General features: G+C 35.4%; 1 protein-coding gene across 4 annotated transcripts in view; it reads right to left on the bottom strand.

The window, feature by feature from the left end:
- Positions 1 to 21,011, bottom strand: part of SHOC1 (shortage in chiasmata 1) — a 27,644-nt gene that overhangs the window by 2,799 nt on the left and 3,834 nt on the right. Inside the window, exons 1-13 of one of the 4 annotated variants that reach the window (XM_031557375.1) lie at positions 20,066 to 20,214; positions 19,705 to 19,834; positions 19,049 to 19,130; positions 17,107 to 17,288; positions 14,061 to 14,223; positions 13,553 to 13,652; positions 12,675 to 12,831; positions 11,574 to 11,678; positions 8,221 to 8,350; positions 7,254 to 7,348; positions 6,340 to 6,582; positions 4,048 to 4,500; positions 1,483 to 1,608 (exon numbers count right to left, since the gene is read on the bottom strand). In XM_031557375.1, the coding sequence (XP_031413235.1) occupies positions 1,483 to 1,608; positions 4,048 to 4,500; positions 6,340 to 6,582; positions 7,254 to 7,348; positions 8,221 to 8,350; positions 11,574 to 11,678; positions 12,675 to 12,831; positions 13,553 to 13,652; positions 14,061 to 14,223; positions 17,107 to 17,288; positions 19,049 to 19,130; positions 19,705 to 19,831 (1,963 nt within the window). In that variant the 5' untranslated portion in view covers positions 19,832 to 19,834; positions 20,066 to 20,214. Of the gene's footprint in view, positions 1 to 1,482; positions 1,609 to 4,047; positions 4,501 to 6,339; positions 6,583 to 7,253; positions 7,349 to 8,220; positions 8,351 to 11,573; positions 11,679 to 12,674; positions 12,832 to 13,552; positions 13,653 to 14,060; positions 14,224 to 17,106; positions 17,289 to 18,679; positions 19,021 to 19,048; positions 19,131 to 19,704; positions 19,835 to 20,065; positions 20,215 to 21,011 lie in introns of those variants that run through there. The other 3 variants (XM_031557374.1, XM_031557376.1, XM_019610663.1) reach the window with 3 other exon arrangements.

The following is a 21,011-nucleotide window of genomic DNA, read 5'->3' as shown; positions in this document are numbered from 1 at the left end:
AAAAAAAAGTGTAAGTGAATCTTTCTAACATCTATTTTGGCTATAGCTTATTTTTGAGAATGATTCCTTTCCATCGTATGCAAGGCCATCACAGAATGGATTGGGTTGGAAGGATTCCATCTGCGTGCTATGAACAGGGCTGCCACTCACTCGACTAGGCTGCTCAGGGCCCCACTCAACCTGTCCTTGAATGCCTCCAGGCACAGGGCATCCACAGCTTCATCACTCTCTGAGTAAGGAATTTCCTTTAAATATTTAATCTAAATCAAGATTTAGATTTACAGTTTAGAATTCTTATCCCTTGTTCTATCACTGCATGTGCTTGTAAATGTGTTTCTTCCTTATAAGCACCCTTTAAACACTGGAAGGCCATAATGAGGTCTCCTCTGAGCCCTCTCTTCTCCAGACAGAAAAAACTCAGCACTTTCGGTCTTCCTTCATAGGAGAAAGACTTCAGGTCTCTGCTCATTTTGTGATCCCTTCCAAATTTGCTCTTACCATGTCCTTCTTGTACTGGGAGCTTCAGAGTTAGATGCAGTACTGTAGGTAGGGCTTCACAAGAGCAGAGGAGGACATTTACTTCCCTCAATCTGCTGGTCATGCTTCTTTTGACACAGTCTGGTGTAGCATAGGGTTTCTGGACTGCATATGCACACTACCAGCTCATGTCCAATTTTTCATCCACCATTACCCACAAATCCTTCTTTGCAGGGCTGATCTCAATCCTTTAATCCCCAAATTTGTGACATTGTTTAGAATTGCCCCAATCCAGGTGCAGCATCCTGCACTTGGGTTTGTTGAAGCACAATGAAACACTCTCCATTTCAAGGACTGTGATGGAGTTGGACATGCTTTGAATGTGTTTACTTTGAGGCTGTAAAATATCTTGGATAAATATCCTTTTAATATTTATCTACCAGGAATGGCTCCTATCTACAACTCCTACTGTACGGCAAAAATGTAGTTCTCAGTGCATGTAGTTTTCATGCTCTTAAAAAAATAAAGAGCAGGAGTTCACTGAATAAGGCTCAGTTATGTACTAGATAAACTCAGGGCAAACTGCTATTGTGTGGATGTAGCACAGCTACTTTGTTGAACTGTATTTTATTAAAGACATTTTCACAGCTAATCCATCCTGCCTCCCATTCTCTCATTTACTTTATGGAAAAATTCACATTTGTAATTTGAGAATACTGATTAATCTGAAGAGATTTCATTTCAGCTGAGGGGTCAGACATAACTAAAAACCTGTATTTTTTTGTTTGCATGGGATTTGTCTTTGTCTTAAGTCGTAATTACATAGACTGTGCTCACACCAACGTACACAAATGCCCATCTCTTTCGCATGTCATCAATCACAAGGATGATAGCAAGCTTAATCATTTCCATATTTATCCAACTGGAATTTTTTAATAAAAAATGATAATATGCTGCAATGCTATGCATCTGTAGTGCTATAAAGTATATTAGAAATCAGTATACCTGATGCTTGAATTTTGACTATGACACTGCTGTAATTCTCTTGCTCTTTTTTCTCTGTTCTTGCAGGCTCACAAACAGAACTGTCTTCTTTGTGATCAGGTAAATGTAGTTCTTCAGGCTGTAGCACTGGGTCATTGAATCAGGGATAAAAATTTTTATACAAATGTAACAAAATCCTCTCAATGGTTAAGAAAATTGTTTTGTAAATGACTTTACATGCAAAAAGCTTTTCAAATTAAGTAGCTTGTATGATATATACGATGTTTTCTTTTCACAAACATCTCATTTACTACCGAAAAAAGCGTTGAGACACACCAAGATGTGGCAGTCTCAGGCTACACTTCCTAGGAATTGAGGTGCTAACAAGTTCTCAGCCATTGTGAGTGGAGATGCTAGATAATGAGCAAGTATGAGTAGAAAGGATTAGATAATAAAAGCAAACCAGAAAGAACATGGAAACAGCAAATGGCAGAAGAAAAATTTTCTTTGAACAATCACTTACATAAGATAACAATTTCTTCCTATCTTACAGCTATCTATTGCAAGTTACTAGTATTTAAATTTTTTGTTTTTGCTTTGCTCTTTATAGATGCTGATGCATGATCTCCATGCACTTCTGTTCACAAAGCTTCCTTTGTCAGTGCTATCTCTTATTTCAGAAATGGGTTCTGATTGGTTGTCTCCTACACACTGCCAATTATTTTCAGTTAAAAACTTCAGTCAACTCAAAAAACAAACTGATCAAAGAGAAATGAAAATATAATTAAAAAACCCTAAACTTCAAATTAAGTTTAAAAGCCTCCTTGTTTTAAAGAGCCAAATGTGAGTTAAATTGAATCAACAAATTGGTTTTACTTATTTTCTCTTGTATATTTTCTAAACTAAGTATTATGCAAAGTGGAATCTTTAAAAAGTAAGCTAAACAAGAAAAACAAAGGTGGAATAACCCTATGAATAGTGCAAGTATTTATTAAGCTAAATTTAGAATGACTTTTAATAAGGCTTTAATTATTACAAAAACATATACATTTACATCCACATTAATAACTATATATTTTTATGCATTGCTTTTACATCAGACATAACAGATCTGTTACACTGGGGTCTACCTGCTAGCACATATCTTTCTACAGTTTCATTAACCTAAACTTTCACAAGCTTACTACTCCCTGCTTAAAAGTGTAGAATTGACTGCTCGTCTTTCAAAACATTTTTATTTGTCTTCCCAGGAGATGCAGTTGTAGTCAGAATTCACTAGATGGTAGCATAAAGCTACACTTCTGATAACTTGCTCTAGTAGTTTTAAAAGTAAGATTGCTTCTAAATAAGGCCATGAAAGTTCAGTGTTTTTTGTTTGTTTGTTTGTTTGTTTTTTGGGGGGTGGGGGGCAGGGGGTGAGATGTTTACCAGAAACTGCAAAAAATGAATTTCACCCTGAATTAATTTGCCCTATAAGATTAAAAATAACTTGTAGTTAAACAAACATCCTAATTCAATTCCACAAGAATTACTGCTTAAAATTTTTATTTAACATTTTTTCAATGGTAAGACTTAACTGAAACACAATAAAAAGTTGGTGTCAAAAACTCTGGTACACAAGTCCAAAAAATGAAAAAAAAATATTTTTTTTGTATGATCGTCATGAAAATGAGCTTGGAAATATGTCACTGCCTCACAAACTACCCCACTTCTTTATTTTTTAAAACAGATAAGGACTTCCTCCTATTCTTTTTCCTCTTTTTTCAGTCCTGCAGTGCTCACTCTATAGCCTGAGCTTCTCTCATAAGCACTGTGAGAACAAAGCTGACAATAACTTCTTGTTTTCTCTGACACCTGTACTGTCTCATTATTTTCTGTGGCTTATAGAAACAAGAACAGTTCCAGCAGTTCTTTTGAGAGAACTTTATCTCTTGCTGATTGTCTAGGCTATGCTAACTCTACAAAGGCAAAAATAAAAGTAACTGATTTCTCCAAGGAACTTACTCAGGACATACAGAAAAAAAAGAGAATCCCAGTATGGCTGAGATATGCAGAAATCTCTGCATTTGCCTGTTCTAACACCTGTCCCAGCAGGAAGGCCCAGAGCAGGATGCCTAGGACCACATCCAGACCACTACAGGAATCTTCAGGCAGAAACTCCACAGCATCTGGGCAGCCTGTGCCAGGGCTCTAGCACTTACACAGTAAATAAGTGCTGCCTGATATTCAAATCTTCTGGAGTAAGTACAATTTAAAGTCACTCTTCAGCACAGGAATAAACTCATATATATTATAATAAAAACCAACCAACCAACCAGCAACAACAACAACAATAAAAAACAAACCAAAACAAAAACCTCCAACAAAACTGAAAACAAACAAACAAACCAACCCAAAGAAATCTAAAGAACCAATGAAGTCAAGAATCTTAGATGAAAATTTAACTAAAGATTTTAAAAATTTTACCACTGAGCTGAGATTTTCCCCCCATAATTCTACAAACATGAAATACCAGCATCCATGGTAACTGGCATTAGAAAACAGTACTGCAAATGGAATAACAGCAGAATAAAATGATTCACATACCTTTCCCAGGATGATCTACACCATTTTTTTCCTGTCTTTGAGTGATTGTGTGTTTACATCTTAGCATTATAAAGTTGTTCAGATCAGAATCATCATTGTCCCATTTTGAATCAAGTGTGAACGATGTGAGCTTTTGACCCTCAGAAGAGTTGTGTTGTTTAAAGGGCATATCTTTACAACTGACAGACACAAGTGAAATGTCTGTCTTCTCTTCTCGATTTAAGGAATAAACAGGTTCTTCTATCTTTCTCTTTTGTATATTTCCTCCAGTAACATTTTCCAGAGATATATTTGTTTTGTCTATTTTGAGAGAAGATGCAGCATTTATAGGTAGGCCAAAGTGCTGCATCTTGGTCTGAGGTGACATGCAAAGATCAGTTACTTCATCTGTCTGATGTCTTTCACTAGAAAGCAATTCTTGATCTGTCATGGAATTCTTTTCTTCAGGCCATCCTAAAAAATAAAATTTGATTTCTCTGCTATAATGCAGATTTTTTTTTTTAATTGCTCCTAGTTGAAGTAAATTACTTTGGATTGAAAGCATTTTTGAATTTCTTCTTTCTGTCTTCCCAGATTGCTAGAATTTGATTTTAGAAAATTTGTACTGATTACTCCTCAGTCAAAATGTTCAATTCTGAGAATCAGAAGGCCATGCTACTGTTTTTGTTAAGTTTTCAAAAGTGATGCCTCCTGCTGTTAGGTTTCTAAGAAGTGGGATAACAACACATTTGATTGGGAAAATCCCTTACATCCAATCTAAATCTCTTTTAGTTTGAAGCCATTTCCCCTTACTCTATCACAACAGACCCTACTCAAGTGTCTGTCTCCTTTCTCATAGCTGCTCTTTAGGTACTCAAAGGCCACTATCAGGTCTCCCTGAAGCCTACTCTTCTCCAGGCTGAACAACTCCAGCTCTCTCAGCCTGTCCTCAGAGGAGAGGTGTTCCATCCCTCGGATCATTTCTGTATCCCTACTGTGGACACGCTCTATCAGGTCCAGGTCTCTCTTGTACTGAGGACTCCCCATTTGGATGCAGTACTCCAGGTGAGGTCACTACAGTGCAGAGCAGGGGAGCAAGATTACCTCCTTCACCCTGCTGGCCATGCCTCTTCTAATGTAGGGTACAGGATACAGACGGCCTGGGCAGTGAAGAAGGCACACTGCTGGCTCATGTCCAGCCTGCCATTTACCAGTACCTCTAACTTCTTTTTAGTAGGACTGTTCTCTATCCTAGTGTTTCACAGCTTATACTAGTGAGGGTTGCATGACTGAGGTGCAAGACTTTGCACTTGGATATGTTGAACCTGGGGTTCACCTGGGTCCATTGCTCATGCCTGTCTAGGCCTCTGTGAATGGCATGCCAAGTCTCAGGTGTGTCAACCACACCACACAGCTTGGTGTCATCCACAGACTTGTTGATGACAAAAAAGAAAAAAAAAATAATCAAAATATTCTAAACCAAAACTACTATTTCCAAAGGAATTCTTCCTTGTGAAATCATGGAATAATTATCTTAATGGAAAAGATCTCTAAGATCACCTAGTCCAACCACTACCCCATCACCAAAATGCCCACTAAACTATGTCCTTAAGTGCTATGTCTACAAATTCCTTGAGTACCTCCAGTGATGGTGACACTACTACTTCCCTGGGCAGTCTGTTCCAATATCTCAACACTCTTTCAGAGAAGAAATTTTTCCTAATATCCAAGCTGTACCTTCACTGGTGCAACTTGAGACTATTACTACTCATCCAATCTATCACTGACTATCACTGTCATCCAGGAGCAAAAGTCAACTCCCACCTTGCTACAACCTCCTTTCAACAAGTTGTAGAGTGCAATAAAGTCACTCCTGAGCATCCTCTTCTCCTGACTGAACAACCCGAGCTCCCTCAGCCACACCTCAAAGACTTGTGCTCCAGGCCCCTCCATTCTCTGAGCACACTCCAGTATCTGTTTTGAACCCAGCAAAGAGTACACTTGTTCAAGCAATGGGCTGCGATGTATGAAACCACTTAATTTAAAAGAACTATGGTTGACATTTCATCTGCATACTTTTAGAAAATATAACTGTGTATTTAAACATTTTTGTTACTGCAAGATGTTTTAAGTTTCTGAAAGTACGTCTTAACTACAGCAGTGTTTCTGCTTCACAGTGTTACAAAACTTGTTGAAAACAAAAAATCTTCCATTTCTGTCCTTGTTGGAAACATAATAATCATCCCTTTCTTTCACTTTCTCTGTATCTATCTTTGCCTTTTACCACTGATTTATTTTGAAGAAGATACTTACTTTCTAATTGATGTATAGAAAATTGTGTGAATGTTTCTACTTCTGTAGAAAGCAAACTGTTTGTATTACTGGAATCCCTGTTAAACTGCTCCAAAGGACCAACACAGACCAGATATAATCCCACATGAAGCCACCAGTCCTCCTCTAGTGAAATAAGCACTGGTGTTTCTACATCAACTGAGAGCATTTTCTTTAGTTCTGTGAGAGAATGGCGCCGATATTCAAGTTTAAAACTTTGATACTCTATAAAAACAGAAATCAACATATAATATCAATAATTTAGAAACGAAAATAAGCAGAATGTCATTTTGGAAATACCAAGTACTCATGACCCGTGTAGTACGCGTTTCCCTTGGTTTTATTTTTGTTTGTAAGCCAGTGCCCATTATGAGACTTAAAAGCAAAGCAGTAATGAGTATTCTGGTGCTGTCAGAAATCACCTGCAGCTTTTTGTTGTTGTTGTTGTTTTTTCTTAACATGAATTCAGCTCTTGTCAAGTTAAAAAATTATTTTCCATTTTCAGTACTTTTCCTACTGCCTGATAAACATTACTTTAGGTAAAATAGCATCCAAAATAGAATTACTTCAATAGATTTTAGTTTTATGCTCAGATTACCTCACTTCTTGAATACAGTTAGTAGTACTGAACAGAACATTTTGTAATGAAGTGAAACTCTTCATTCAAATTATCTCCACAGAAGAATACATGACATACTAAATTCTTTGTTGCCGTACTGATATTATTTATGCTTACTTTAAAAAGTCAGGTTATCCAAACCAGAGAGTTACATTAACAGGGTCAGCCTCAGTGGCTCAAAAGACATGCTCTGTATTACAACTTTATTTTTTCCACCTCATTTTCTCCATGTATGTAGAAGTGTTCAAAATCAGTTAGAAGTTCAGTATTTCCTTACCGACAAGTAAAAGAGAGCTCACATTATCCCAGTACTTCTCTGAATGCCATACCAAAGAGTCTAAGTATTCCCTAGAGGGCTCTGCAATCAAAATACTAAGAATATAAAAGAAGACTTAGAAGTGTGAAGTTTAACAGTATCATCTGTTGAATTTTAAAACTGGTTGATTTATTCAAAATTACTTCTAAAGATACACCATCTCTTCAAATTTCATGTTCATACAATCATTCATTAAAAATATTTTCTTGTGCATATAGGACATAATTTCATGCAACATCACTGTAAGAAGGAAGATGTGAGAGAAGATATCAAGTCTTTTTCCTGAAGCAAATTGGTGCTGCATGAGAATTCTCTCTAGATTGTGTTCTCTTCCAAAAAAGGTATTTAAAGCCTTTCTGCATATGCAGAAGAGACAGCAAAACAAAAAATGCTAGTCTTCCAGCAGAATAAAAAGGAAAGGATGAAGCCATCCTGATTCTATGTCAGTATGAAAAGGCTCGAATTCCACTGCTGTGTACCCCCACACCACAGAAAACACTTTCTTACTTTCTCCAGGAATCTCTTCTGGTAGGTGATACGTGGTAAATGTATATATTTGATATATATACATGCTATTATATACATATTTACTGTTGCCTATTCAAAAAATGAGAATGGATTTTTCAGTCTATCAAGTCTCCCAGGAGACTTTCTGGTTTACAATAGAAACTGTGGTTTCTTTTTTCAAGCTCTGTTAAAAAAGGCCACACATAGAGATTATTCACATTGCAAACCTTTTTGTTTCACATTGTAAACCTTTTTCACTTACAATAGAAACTGTGGTTTCTTTTATACCATGAGATTATACGTATAACTGTCTCAGTCATCACCAATTCACAAACACACCAAAGCAATTTTTCCACTAATTTTAAGTATTTATGATTTAGAGTATTTATGACATAATTTATTACTATAAAGTGTTCATTACCTGTTACCAAAAAGAGGATTAAGTTCTTCTTGAAGTCCTACGCAGAGAAAATTCACCTGTGATCTTTGTTGTTTGCATGAAGGAGTTAAAGGTACTTCCATTTCATCTTTCAGATATGAGATGTGATGGGCTAGAAAATGTATAAAACCCCACCCCACCCAAACAAAAATCTAATACAGTTCACAAGGCTTCATGTGAATGAAGCATAAAAACTTACAAATTTTATAATGATGATGTTCTTCACTAACATTCCTGATGTCTTAATGGGATAATCCACCACTTCAGCAATAAAAAACAAATAGGCTTCATATTTAATTCCCAGACAGTTTGGAGATAAAAGAGATTACATTTCCTTATTCATTCTGTAACGTAATTCACGCTACCTATTCTCCCATGTAAAGTTATGCTTAGAATTAAATCACCACGTATTATGAGTTAGGTCTGATATTAGCTGATGACCACTGTTGGCTTTCTTAGTTCATACATAAATGAAACTATTCGGATTAGAGAGATGAGACAATTTTTGTGGAGACTTTAACAGTGCTCGTGCAACTGTATAGAACTGGAAAATTCAGGAACAAAGTTCAGACTTATAAAGATGGAATTATATTCCCAAATAGAGTTAGTTCTCGTTTCAATTTATAGGTGTGAACACTGAAGTGAATCACAGTTTTAAAGTTGTATTAAAGTATATGGACAAACATGCTTGTTACTATTACATGTCAGTCATTTTTCACAACCTTTTTTTGCTAATCACATTAAATGTGAATATTTTAATGGATTATTTCTTTCCATTAAAATCTTATGCAGAATTTGCAACTTGGTGGGTTTTTGGTATAATTCCATAAAAACTGCAAGTCTATATGATTGGCCTGGTGTTCATCTCTCCAGTACTCTTCCAATAGTCTTGAAAGTTAAGTTTGACGAGAAAGCAGAGGTCACAAAAAACAAATAAACAGTTCTTCCATGTTCTCAGAAAACTAACAGCCAGAAAAATTAGAATTAAATTAGTGCCTCCATAAGGAAAAACATTTGTAACAAATTCCCTATTCATTTTAACAGGCTGTAAGCAGCTGCAATCACCATAAGCACATTGTTAGGCCAACTGGCACTCAGTAAGCTCAGACACCTGCCCAGCTGCTTGCAGCTGCTCCTTGTCCAAACTAACAAGCAGATTTTAGGGCAGGAAGGATACAGGAGAGTGTTAGGAAGCCAGAGAATAAACCGTATATGTGGAAAAACAAGAAATTAAAATTGTACAAAAGAAAAGAGCACATTTCCAAATAGTAAAATTTCTTTCTCACTTAGAACTAAAAAATGCTCAGTGAACTTCAGCTGTGAACTTCAGATTCCCTAATATGTTTTTCATGTCAAGAAACAAATTTCATGATTTTTTTTGGACAAGATCAGAGCTTATCTCAGGACCGCAAAATTCCGGAATAAAGAACAATTATTTCTCCTTTAGTAATGTTGTTCATATTCATTCACATCTAATTATTCTGTCCTTGAGACTGGAACATTTTGACCCACTACAGTAGCTAAACATTGCCTCCACTTAGAGAATTATTCACTTCCTAATTACATAAAAACCTGAGTGGCTTCTCTTGACTCTCCTTTATCAAAAAATAACCCCCATAGCTAGCAGGAAAGGTTGGTAAACAACGAATGTTGATTAAAAATGCCATTATTTTCAGACTGATTCTTCTTGGAGTCTCAGCAAATATGTTGTGCTTCTGTTAACTCACACACAGCAAAATTAAGAAAGAGATGGAGAATACTAAGGTTCCCTGTTGAAATTCGATTCGATATAGGAACTTCCATTAGAAACCGTGTCTTAGTAACATAGTTGGGTTTGCAGATGTCAAGCCTACAGATCTGTGAACATCTTTAGAAGAAAGAAAAAAATAAAAGAAAGATATGTAAGCTGTCTGTGCCCTAGTGACTGAATCTTATTCAGTTCAATAGCAGATCTCAGCCAGAAAATTCACAACAGAGATTAATGATGTCACTTTCTTTTAAAAAATAATTCAAGATGTCTTGCCTACTCATCTGTATTGGAAGAATGGACAAGATCCTAGGTAAGGCCATAGCCAACTTGTATACATAAGAGTCCCAAATTTCTCAAACAAACTGTACTTCAACTCCTCCTGCTTATCATAAGTATTTCAAGTAAAGAGCAGGCAGCTAGTTTAGTGGATTCAGATTAAAGTTAATCTTGTGAGGCAATAATCTCCAGAGGGAAATTAGGTTTAACTTTCTCTTCAGGGGAAAACACAAAGCTTAAGGCAAACTGAACATACACCAGACACTTTGAGAAGGTATGATTGCTCCCATCAAAATTCCACTACAGCTCAATGTCAGGAACATGATACTATTAGTCTGAAAGAGAAAGACATCAGTCTTCTTTAAATCATATTAAAACTGAGATTAAAAAAGGGTTTTTGATCTGAAAAAAACACAGTATTACTCTATAATTTTTAGAAATGCTGGATGGAAAATTATCAAGTGAACATGTGCTGTAGGAGAACGCTGCTATTGCCCAATACAAAAATGGGTAGACTTTCTGCAAGATAGAACATACATTAGAGGGAGAAATTACAGAATCATGGAATCACTAGCGTTGGAAAAGACTTCTGAGATCATCTAGTCCAACTGGCCTAATAGTTATTCATCTAAATGCTGTTTAATAAAGTATTGCCACTTTTCCCAGGAAACAATGAATTTCAAATGTAGCTTTCTGTCCAGGCTTTTCAGAATGAAATTTCCTGATTTCAGCATAGGAAAAGGAAGGATTTAACTCACATGTTTCAGCACCTCAACATTTTCAGTTTATTTCTGCGGAAAACAGATTCGATGGCTGTTTGAATTCATTCCACACAGCGTTACTGAACCCCTTGCAAGCCAAAATGATTGTGCAGTAGTTTTGTACCTCTGGAAGACCTGATCTTGGTACTTCTCCCAGAATAGTCCTCCAACACCATTCTTTGAAAGTATTTGCATAAGTACTTAAACTTTAAACTGCACTCTTTCACTCCAAAACCATCATCAGCTTGACTTCACTTTCCTCTGCCCTCCGTGAGTAGAGAGGTTGCAAGATTAAAAAAAACAAACAAACAAAAACTAAATATGAAAGTTACAGGCACCATCTTTAGCCGAAAGAAATGTAAAGAACCTAAAGCTGTTTGCTGTTAGCTTTCAGCACTCTTGAAAGGAGCATGGCACTTCTACCCATCTATGGTGAAAGTACAAAATAGATTACCCAAGCCAAATGCTCTCAAGTAAATGAGGCACATAAGGGACAAACATCTGAAGAATTTATTTGAAGTATCAGTATTGGGTGTAGGTCTTCTTACCTGAGTCAGAGATTCCCAACATACTTATGCTGTTACTGGAGCTAACCACTGAAGTAGGACAGTATTTGGCAACTTCCATTTTGTTCGCAAGTTTTTCTTTGAGAGCTGAAAATGGGTTTTAAAGGATGCCATAAATTAACCATTTACTGAACGTTCCTGTCAAAACAATTAAAAAAAATCTCCTTGGTGGATCTCCATAATTTATCAGTATGAAAAATTTTTGTTATGCTTAGTAACACAAAGTGCCATAAATCAGTGATTTACAGACCAGAACAGTGTCCAGTCTTGTCCCTTGGACTTGCTGGAAAACAACTGAAATGCACTGTAGTTGCCATTTGAACCACTCAGCCTTTTTACGTCTACAGTGATGTGATTTCTGCAATAAGTGGGTAGCCAAAATGAAGTTTACTAAGTGCTTGTGCATGCAGGTTCTCTTTCTACTGAAGAGGATTAAAATAAATGTCAATTTATTCCTTTTTATTCTATATACAAAATCCTCAAACATCTGCACTGGAGGCCAGGTCATTTTACTTGATACCGGAATATGACATGTATAATTTAATATACTAAATGTATCAGAGAAGTGAATATTAAACTGCCCTGTGCAAATGTTGTTTTAAAGTCTTGCTCCTACCTTCAATAAGCAACAGTTTTACTCTAATTTGCATCTCCCCAAAAGAAGCAGTTTTCCTCACTTGTTTGATAAAACTAATGCAAGTTAATTTATAATTTATTTTTGAGCTCAAAGTAAAGAGTCCCAGGCAGTATCTTTTTCTTTTAACTACACAAAATAATTCCACATAGTAACAGAAAACCAGATATGGTTATGAATAAACCTCCTGTTTATTTTCAAGTTTACAGCATAACTGGGGACTAAACCAAATGGCAGACCAGCCATTTCCCCTTGGCCATTTAATGATACATTTCTAATACTCTGAAATTTGTGTATGGCATAGTTCATGGTTTCATGTACAGAAATTCTAGTTTGATACAGTCTGAAATAAATTCTAAGTGAATTGAATGTAAAAGAGCTAGATCATGTTAAGCCTGTAAAAACAAAAAGGAAAACTGGGTAAAGCATTTAAGGAAACCAGCTCTCACCTTCTTTGATTACCTCTTCACACGTATTTTCATAAGCCATATTTTCTAGAGCTAAATTTAATAACTCCTTTAATTCCAAATATGATGGAATCTTACTGGAATTTGATTTGCTGTTGCTGCTTTTGCAGAATTCTAACTCAAAAGGCAACATGAAATACTGAAAAATATTAATCATCACAGAATGTTTAGTAAACTTTAAATTTTCTTTGACAATACTGTACAGTCTTAACTTGGAAAAAATTAAGTAGTTAATTAAGTTAAATGAATTCTAACCTGATCTCAGAGCTTTTAAGAAAGAAGACACATGAAATATACATGGCAGACACAAAGTTTAGTTCAATACATAGAAAAATGACAGTGTACAATATTTCAAAATGAACCAGTGCAATAAAAAGAGTGGATCTAAACAGATATTTCTGAACCAAGTAAAATCTCCATTTGTTTAACTGAATGTTTGCTTTTTATAGAACATTAAAATATGGAGAAAGAGACAAATTTGATTTTCATTTTGTTCCCTCAGAAAAGAAGCCTGGTTCCAGAGCATGCATTAGAACTTTCTCTTTTCCATAGACACACCATGGCTTTCTATTCCAATTCATTTTTACTCTTAGTGCAACATTATCTACATAAATATGCCAACATGTCAGGTTTCAGAGGAACAATATAACAGAGTGAAGATTCTTACCAGCTTTATTGAAAAATTAAAAATAGGCAAATAATACCAGTGTTTTTCTAACCACAGAAACAAGAAGCTTTAAATATTTACAAAATATATATTAAAAAAAAAACCTCCATAAAATGACCTGCATATGAACAAGCATTAATGCACATAAAACAATCACTAATAAAATAACTGGGTAGAAACAACATCATGATACCTCTTTATCTTCTAATGTTGTTTTACAGAAGTCCTCAATTCCTTGAAATTCATTTTTACTCTCCTGCATTTCTATTTCATTTCGGAAAGTCAAACATTCCCTTTAAAAGACCAGAAAATAAAGCAAGTGATTACTTCATATCTAAGACTGAAAATCTTAGTAGTAGATTTGACAGCTACATACGTGGAAAAAGGTTTTTTTTTTTCTAAGTAATAGAAATTCATACTTGGCAGTTCCAAGGGATGTTTTAACGAAACATAACAATTATAAGCAATTGTTTTTCAAGAAACAGTACATTAGGTGCAGAGTAGTATCTCTTATTTGGATCATTTATGCATCTGTTTTAAACAGCATCTGTAAATTTCATCCTGATTTTTTTTCTACTGGAGAAGCTGAAATCTTTACCCGTTGAATTTGTTAAAAAGTTAATATATAAAATCTGTTAACCTGTTGAAAGCTTTACTCATAAGTTATTATTTATTCTTAATGTTATTCAATTTGTAGATACCTAAAAATGTTCTCTTCTGTTAAATTCTTTCCTTCAGAAACTAAAAAAGGATCTCTCACACAAAAAAATTTAAGTCTGCTCAGAAGTATAGATAAATTAGGAAGTTTTTTATGATAGTTTTTCAGATTATCAACAAAAACAAATTCATCTTCAACGTGTAGATCTGAAGAAAAATAAGAAAAAGAATGATCAGAAGAATTATCAAGTGATATTCCATGCTACAAACAAGTGATATTCCACATGCTACAAACATCAGTAAAACAATAATTATTTCTTAGTTTAAAGATTTTATGGTTTTAAAGTTTTAAATGTAACTTAGTCTAGAATTCCAGAGGTCTAACCAATAAGCTCTCTTTTTCTTTAGCTTTTTTCTTTTCTTTCACGTAACACTTGTTAGAAGGAAAAGCTGCTTTCATTCCCTTCTTTGCATTATCAAGTAGCATAAGGACCTTTTGCAGTAAGTTTAGGCTGAATAACTTAGCCAAACGCAATTTGTAACAGGCTCATACATTTCAGCAGGTAGTAATGAAGAAATGTGTGTATTACATCTAAAAGTAAAATGTGGATTCACTAATTCTGCAACAATGATAAACTTTCTGGAAAAAGACAAAAATAGAGGAGTTGACAAATGATGATGATTTCAATAAAAAAGAAATACTTTGATACACACAGGCTAGTAGAAAAAAAAACCAACAACAATATATAGCAATATATCTAGAATTAAATTTTAATCTTCTTCTATTTGAAATACAGTTAAAAAATATCATTTCAAATTCTCTAGCATGCTCTTTCTTAATTTGGCATTATTCACTTTTTCAAATCACATTGTACAACTTTTAACATTCCAGTTCTGATAACATTTACCTATCAAGTAAATGTCTATGTTTCGTCATTCACTATTCACATCTTCATGCTTTTTCTGAAAGTTGGTTTTATGCTGCCAACAGATTAGTCAGAGTCAACTACCAAGTCTTCAGCGACACTAAATAGCTTTACAATCTTTCAAAATAAGAGACATAAAAAATGTTCGAATCAATACTTCCCTCTAAGGTCAGCCTTTTGCTAAGATTTCCTTCTTTAATGCAACAGCACTTAAGAGAAATGGCTTGAAGTAACCGTGTTTGTGCTGATCAACAACTATTGATCTGTTAATTCAATAAGTTTGTCAAAAGACTAATGAATAGCTTGACGACTGTCATGATTTTAAGATTTTTGTTATCAGTATTCCACATCCTAACATCATGTAGAGCACTGGGACTTATAGAGTTAATGCTCCAGTTCTATGGATCGCCGACAATTCAGGTATACCTATCTCAGAAGAAAAGGAGAACTGCACATCTCAGAGGACTGTTCACTGTTCTGTTTCCATTTTCCGTTCAGAGAGAAAGATAAAACTGCTTGCAGGTCACAAGACTGTCCCTCTTCTGCTGCCCATGTCTGCATTGTGTGCTCTTTAGCCATCTCAGCTTCAGCATTAGACCAAGGCCTTTGGGTTTTGGACGCCCTCTCTCTTTTATTTGATTAGCTTCAATTACAATTACATTGTATTATATTGTGTTATCTTGCATTCTGATATCTCATATTTAGTACATTAGTTTTCCTCCTCAGACTGCTGCTGCTGTTTTGTTTTAGGCCTATCTCCTTACCCTTTCCCCTTTCCTGGGCTGTGGGTCCATGGGTTCCCCACCCCATTAGTCACAGAAAAGGGCTGAACCGACCCATAAACTATTGACAGTGTCCTCCCATAAAAAGAAAATCCAGTATTTTTAGCTTGCCTACTTACTTTTGTTTAAGTACAATAACTGTCTGTAAGTTCTCAAAAAACCAAAAACAAAACAAAAAAAAAAAAACCAAAAAAAACCCCACCTTCTCCTGCCCATGGAGGTTTACCTGTTTTGAGAGGTTGTTTCTAAAAAGGTATGAGCTATAGCATGGGAAAGCACACAAATTCTTTTTATTCTTTTTGTAAGTAAATATGAGGGCTGCTCTGAAAGTAATATCTCCTTTTTTACTACGTTGGCTCATGAGGTCAGAGGTGGATGATGGTGACACAGCAGTACATACAGGCTGAACCTTCTCGCCAATATTCTGTTACATTTTGTTTTCATGCACAGATAGCAGCAGAGGGGCACTCTGACAAAACGCTGCTTTGTAGCTCAGAGTTTTCTCTATTAAGCAGTGCTATTGCACTCTTTGTAGCTGTTTTAATTTCCATGGAAATTACAGGATATTTTGGGAGCAAACTACACAATATAGAGGACTTGACTAATGATTAAAACATTCAGCTATATTCTACATATGTGGATAAAAATCAGGTAATTGCTTTGGGAAATGAACTAAGACTACTTTCAATTACTAACTGTAGAACAGTTGTATTGTTGATAGTATGTTCCTAGTAAATATTATCTTGTACAGCCTCACAACAAGAACCACTTGTGCCCCCTACATTGCTGTTGAGCAGTCTGAACAAACGATTAAGTTACTTTGCTTGCCTAATGTAATCTAATTTACTGACAGACGAATAAACAACAATAACAAAAAAATAGTTCAGAATATTATGTCATAATTCAGTAAAATAAAAATTTTCTCTACATATTGTTCCTCAATCAGAATGAATTATACCCATTAGGGCTGTACTTTCCAAAACATTTTTGAAAACACAAACGAATGCTACCCAATTCAAAATACCTCAATCCCAGGAACAAAGTAGAAACTGCTTACCTTTTTTCCATCTTGATATGTTAAAAAACATATCAGGAATCTAACTTTATTGAAGTACAAAGGATTGTTAGCATTTTGACCAATGCCTAGCAAAATCTATTTACTGTGATCCTTTGGGTTCACTTTCTACCATATGCTACTACAACCCATTAAACCCTACTTCTCCATGGAAAAAAAATATCTCTTAAAATGGTTGTAACTTCTGCAATTGCAAGTAATGTGATCATACAAATGATCTCTTCAAAGATCCTTCAGTCATAAACAAAAAAATGTGGAAGTTTACAAGTTAAATTTTGTAAAATTTAGAAAAGAGTAAACATCTTACCTTGCCACTGTTCCTTAAGCTCAATAGCACAGTCGATCTTCAAATATTTCTCTTGAGTTGATGCTTCCTCACAAACAACTTTCTCAAGTAAATAATATGTTTCTGTGTCAATCTGAGAGATGGGATTTGAACTTGCTATTACTTCATTATTGACATAGAACCCTACAGAATTGATAGGTTTCCTAAAAAGCAGAAAAAACATTTGGATAGTTGAACAGCTGTAAGAAATTTTAATAACTTCTGTAACTCCTGAGTATATCAATGGCACACAAAAAGACAGCCTAAGAACTTTCATAGTCACTGTATTTGGTCAGAACAATTTGAAATTACAGACTTGTCTTCATTATTCAAATATAAACCCAAAATTCAACCTCTACTGCCAATTTACATATTTAATTTCCCAAGAGAAAACTCCTTAAATTTAATCTCAGCATTATGTTTAACAGAGGGCAATAGCTGGAAAAAAGCATCAAAATTATTGGTGTCATAACACTTCTCATCAAAAAAGCTGCTGGGTTAAATGTATACGTATCTTTCACATATCATGCAGAAATTATACGCAAAAAAAGGTGAAATATACTATAAACAAAGAAGCAAACACATTTCATTTTCTTGACACTTTTTGTGCTAATGTCAGTATTAGTAATATTTGCCAGGGAGAAAACCTGGTTACCAAATAAATAGCAAAGTCATTTGACAACAGATTTTTTTTAAGAAGTCATAGTTTTGGGTTAACCATACATTTGGATAAAATACTCATAATTTCTAATTAAAATATGGCCATTTTAATGCTACATTATCTATATAAATTGAACGAACAACAAACTGACATTTCTGAAGAACCAGTGTTTTCTGCTTATACATAATAACTGTTTCTAATATTCTAATTTCTGAGAACAGACTTCTCAATTGTTCATCCTATTGATTTATTCAGTATTCTAATAATATGTTGCACTACACAGTCCTGGTATTTGCCAACCATCTGGAGGTCAACCACATAAATGGCATCAGTATAGAGAACAGAGTGCATCTCTTAATTTCAACATAAACCTTCATGTTTAGTCAGTGATACTGGGGAATAACAGCTGCAATTTTTTAATAAAATATTTTACAAAGCAGCATAGCCTTAAAGTTGTTTTGCAACTACAAGTAGCATAGCTCATGAGCGAAAACTGTCTGGTATTGACAACAATAAATGCCCAAGGTTCAACAAGATGTGAGCCTTTGAAAATCCATAAAACTTCGAACACCGTGATAAATGAGAGCCGCATTTTGTTAAATCACAGCTAAGTGAGCTGTCGAGATGTGGTCATGGCTCTGTGTCCAGGTACAGGCCAGTCGCAAGTGGCACCCCACAGGGGTCCATCTTGGGACTACTGCTCTTCAATACTTTTATCAGTAATTTGAATAGTGGGATTGAGCGCACTCTCAGCAAGTTTGCTGATGAAATATACCAGCCACCCCTCACTGTGCTCATGCTCACATCCTCTGTTGGTCTCCATAAACATTCAGCAAGAGTGAAGGATACTGGTGGGTGCCATTTTTTTCTGCATGAAGGAAATCAGTTCCACACCTTCGCTTCATGCACACTTCCATCCCAGAAACCTTTCTGTCAGTGTCCCTCAGCTGCCATCTGTCACATAGCAACAACACATAGCAGAATGTTGGCAGAGGGTTCAGACTCTACTGTGATACCACCAACATCTATGCTATCCTGGGCCAAAATCATAAAACAGGAGGCATTACTTTCAGAGCTGCTCTCGTAGTACTACTTTTAGAAAAGAAGATATCTTTAAGCTGTCTCCTCAATCAGCTCCACAGCACTGTCCACTTTATACCATCAGAAGACATTTCCATATTCTATCATCACTAACTTATCACTCACGAAGTAGCTGAATGATATTAAAGGAATCGTATATACTTTAAAGATAAGGTCACTGACTTTTCCAGGAAATCCTCCACAGATAAACTTTTCTTCCATTGATCTAACACTGAAACAGCAATCATGTCCTGTGTTGAAGTAACTGAGATAGAAATGGACGAAAAAGAATCACATAAAAAATAATAAAATCATTTTTAAGTATAGATCAATCACTGCAGAAGTTAAACTGCAGCTAACATGTATAGAAGAGGCAAAGATTGTTGCTTCTACTGTTTTCAAGTGAATGAAAGTAAACCAGAAACATGCAAATATTTTTATCCATATTCACGTATCTTTACACCAATTTTTTCAAAAATTTCAGCATCACCTCCCAACTAAACAGATCTATTTTCATAACTTATATAGACCACTAGTTTTCTTGCACAATAGCATGTCTCCTGCCATGTTATACTGCATTTGACTAATTCAGCATGAAGTTTTACAGAGATGCCAACGACCTAATCAAATATTGCCCTAATTTGTGGTGCCAAACACAAATACCCAGTACTCATCTGTTTATGCTTAGGCAATGAATAAATCCTACCTTCACATGCTATAAGACTGCTACTTCTGGAAATACATTTTTTCCTATTAGACTACATCATATTATCAAACAGAATACTTTTCTGTCAATCCACAGTGAATTTAAACTAAACCTTAGGGACCAGACTACTCACTTTTTGTCCAGGGCCTCCTATACTTATCATGAGCAAAAAGTCCAGTCAGATGATACTTTTCATGTTGTCGTAAACAGGGAGGAAAGCAAAGTGATAGTCTGTGGATGGAATACTTTTGCCTTGCCATGCTCTGCACAAAAAAAAAAAAAAAGGCATGTGATAGGATTATGAGACTTACAAAGACTTACATTTGTCTTTTTTTTTGTGCACTATGTCTTTTTATATTTAAGTTTTATATTTCTGTGAAATTAAGACACAGTCCAATCTAAGATAAGATACTCATGCTTGCCAAATTTGATATTTAACTTTTAATTTACAGTTCTGCACATGCAAAACTTGGCATACACTTAGCTATACCCACCTAAACTTAGTTTGCGCAGTCAGGGTGCTTATCATCATACTTGCACGGTTACATGTGTGCATAAGCTAAATAAAAAGAATTGAATGTGACTCCAACTACGGTTGCTTTCAGTGCTCAATTCGAAGTTTCTCAGTTTCTAAGCCTCTCAGTTTTCATGCGCCATTATGAAGTAACAAAAGGCCATTATGGCTTCATTAAATATAGCAGGGGGAACATGGTTGCAATCGACTAATTCTAGAATTTAACATGGCAACTCCACTGACATTTCATTTAGGACCACCTTCAATAAAATGTCCAGCAGTTATTTTGTCACAAATTTCTACATGTGTTACTACATAAATAGCACAAACTCCAGAAAAATCAATGATTTTAGGAAGCTGAGAAAAATAATACTTATGTAGGGGATTTGGATTTGACACATTAATAGTGTAGGAAGAAGTTACAACCCAAAATTCTGTGCTGTAAAAGGCATATTGGAAAGGACATCTAACTACAGAAGTGTGGAAAGTGTTGTGTGGGGGAAACCAGAAATCTCCGTCTATCTCATTAGTCATGGCCTGACTTCACTTCTGTTGCTTCAGGTCCAAGAGATGTTCACTGACTTGGATTCCCATCACAACTGTGCTGTCAGCCACACTTTTGGAAACTTTCCTGAACTGGCTAAGATAGATTGGAAGAAAAGAAAGTGAGAGGGAAAAGGAGGGGAAAAGACCTGGAACACAACATGAACACTCAATTATTCAGAGAACATAAAACTCAGTTATTCTGTCAAAGGTCATAATTATCAATTACACAGAATCACAGAATCACAGAATTGTAGGGGTTGGAAGGGACCTCTAGAGATCATCGAGACCAACCCCCCTGCCAAAGCAGGTTCCCTACACCAGGTCGCACAGGTAGGCGTCCAGGCGAGACTTGAATATCTCCAGAGAAGGAGACTCCACAA

Source organism: Meleagris gallopavo, chromosome Z, assembly GCF_000146605.3.
Source record: "Meleagris gallopavo isolate NT-WF06-2002-E0010 breed Aviagen turkey brand Nicholas breeding stock chromosome Z, Turkey_5.1, whole genome shotgun sequence".
Taxonomy (NCBI): Eukaryota; Metazoa; Chordata; class Aves; order Galliformes; family Phasianidae; genus Meleagris; species Meleagris gallopavo.
This window is presented reverse-complemented; position numbering and strand designations above follow the sequence as displayed.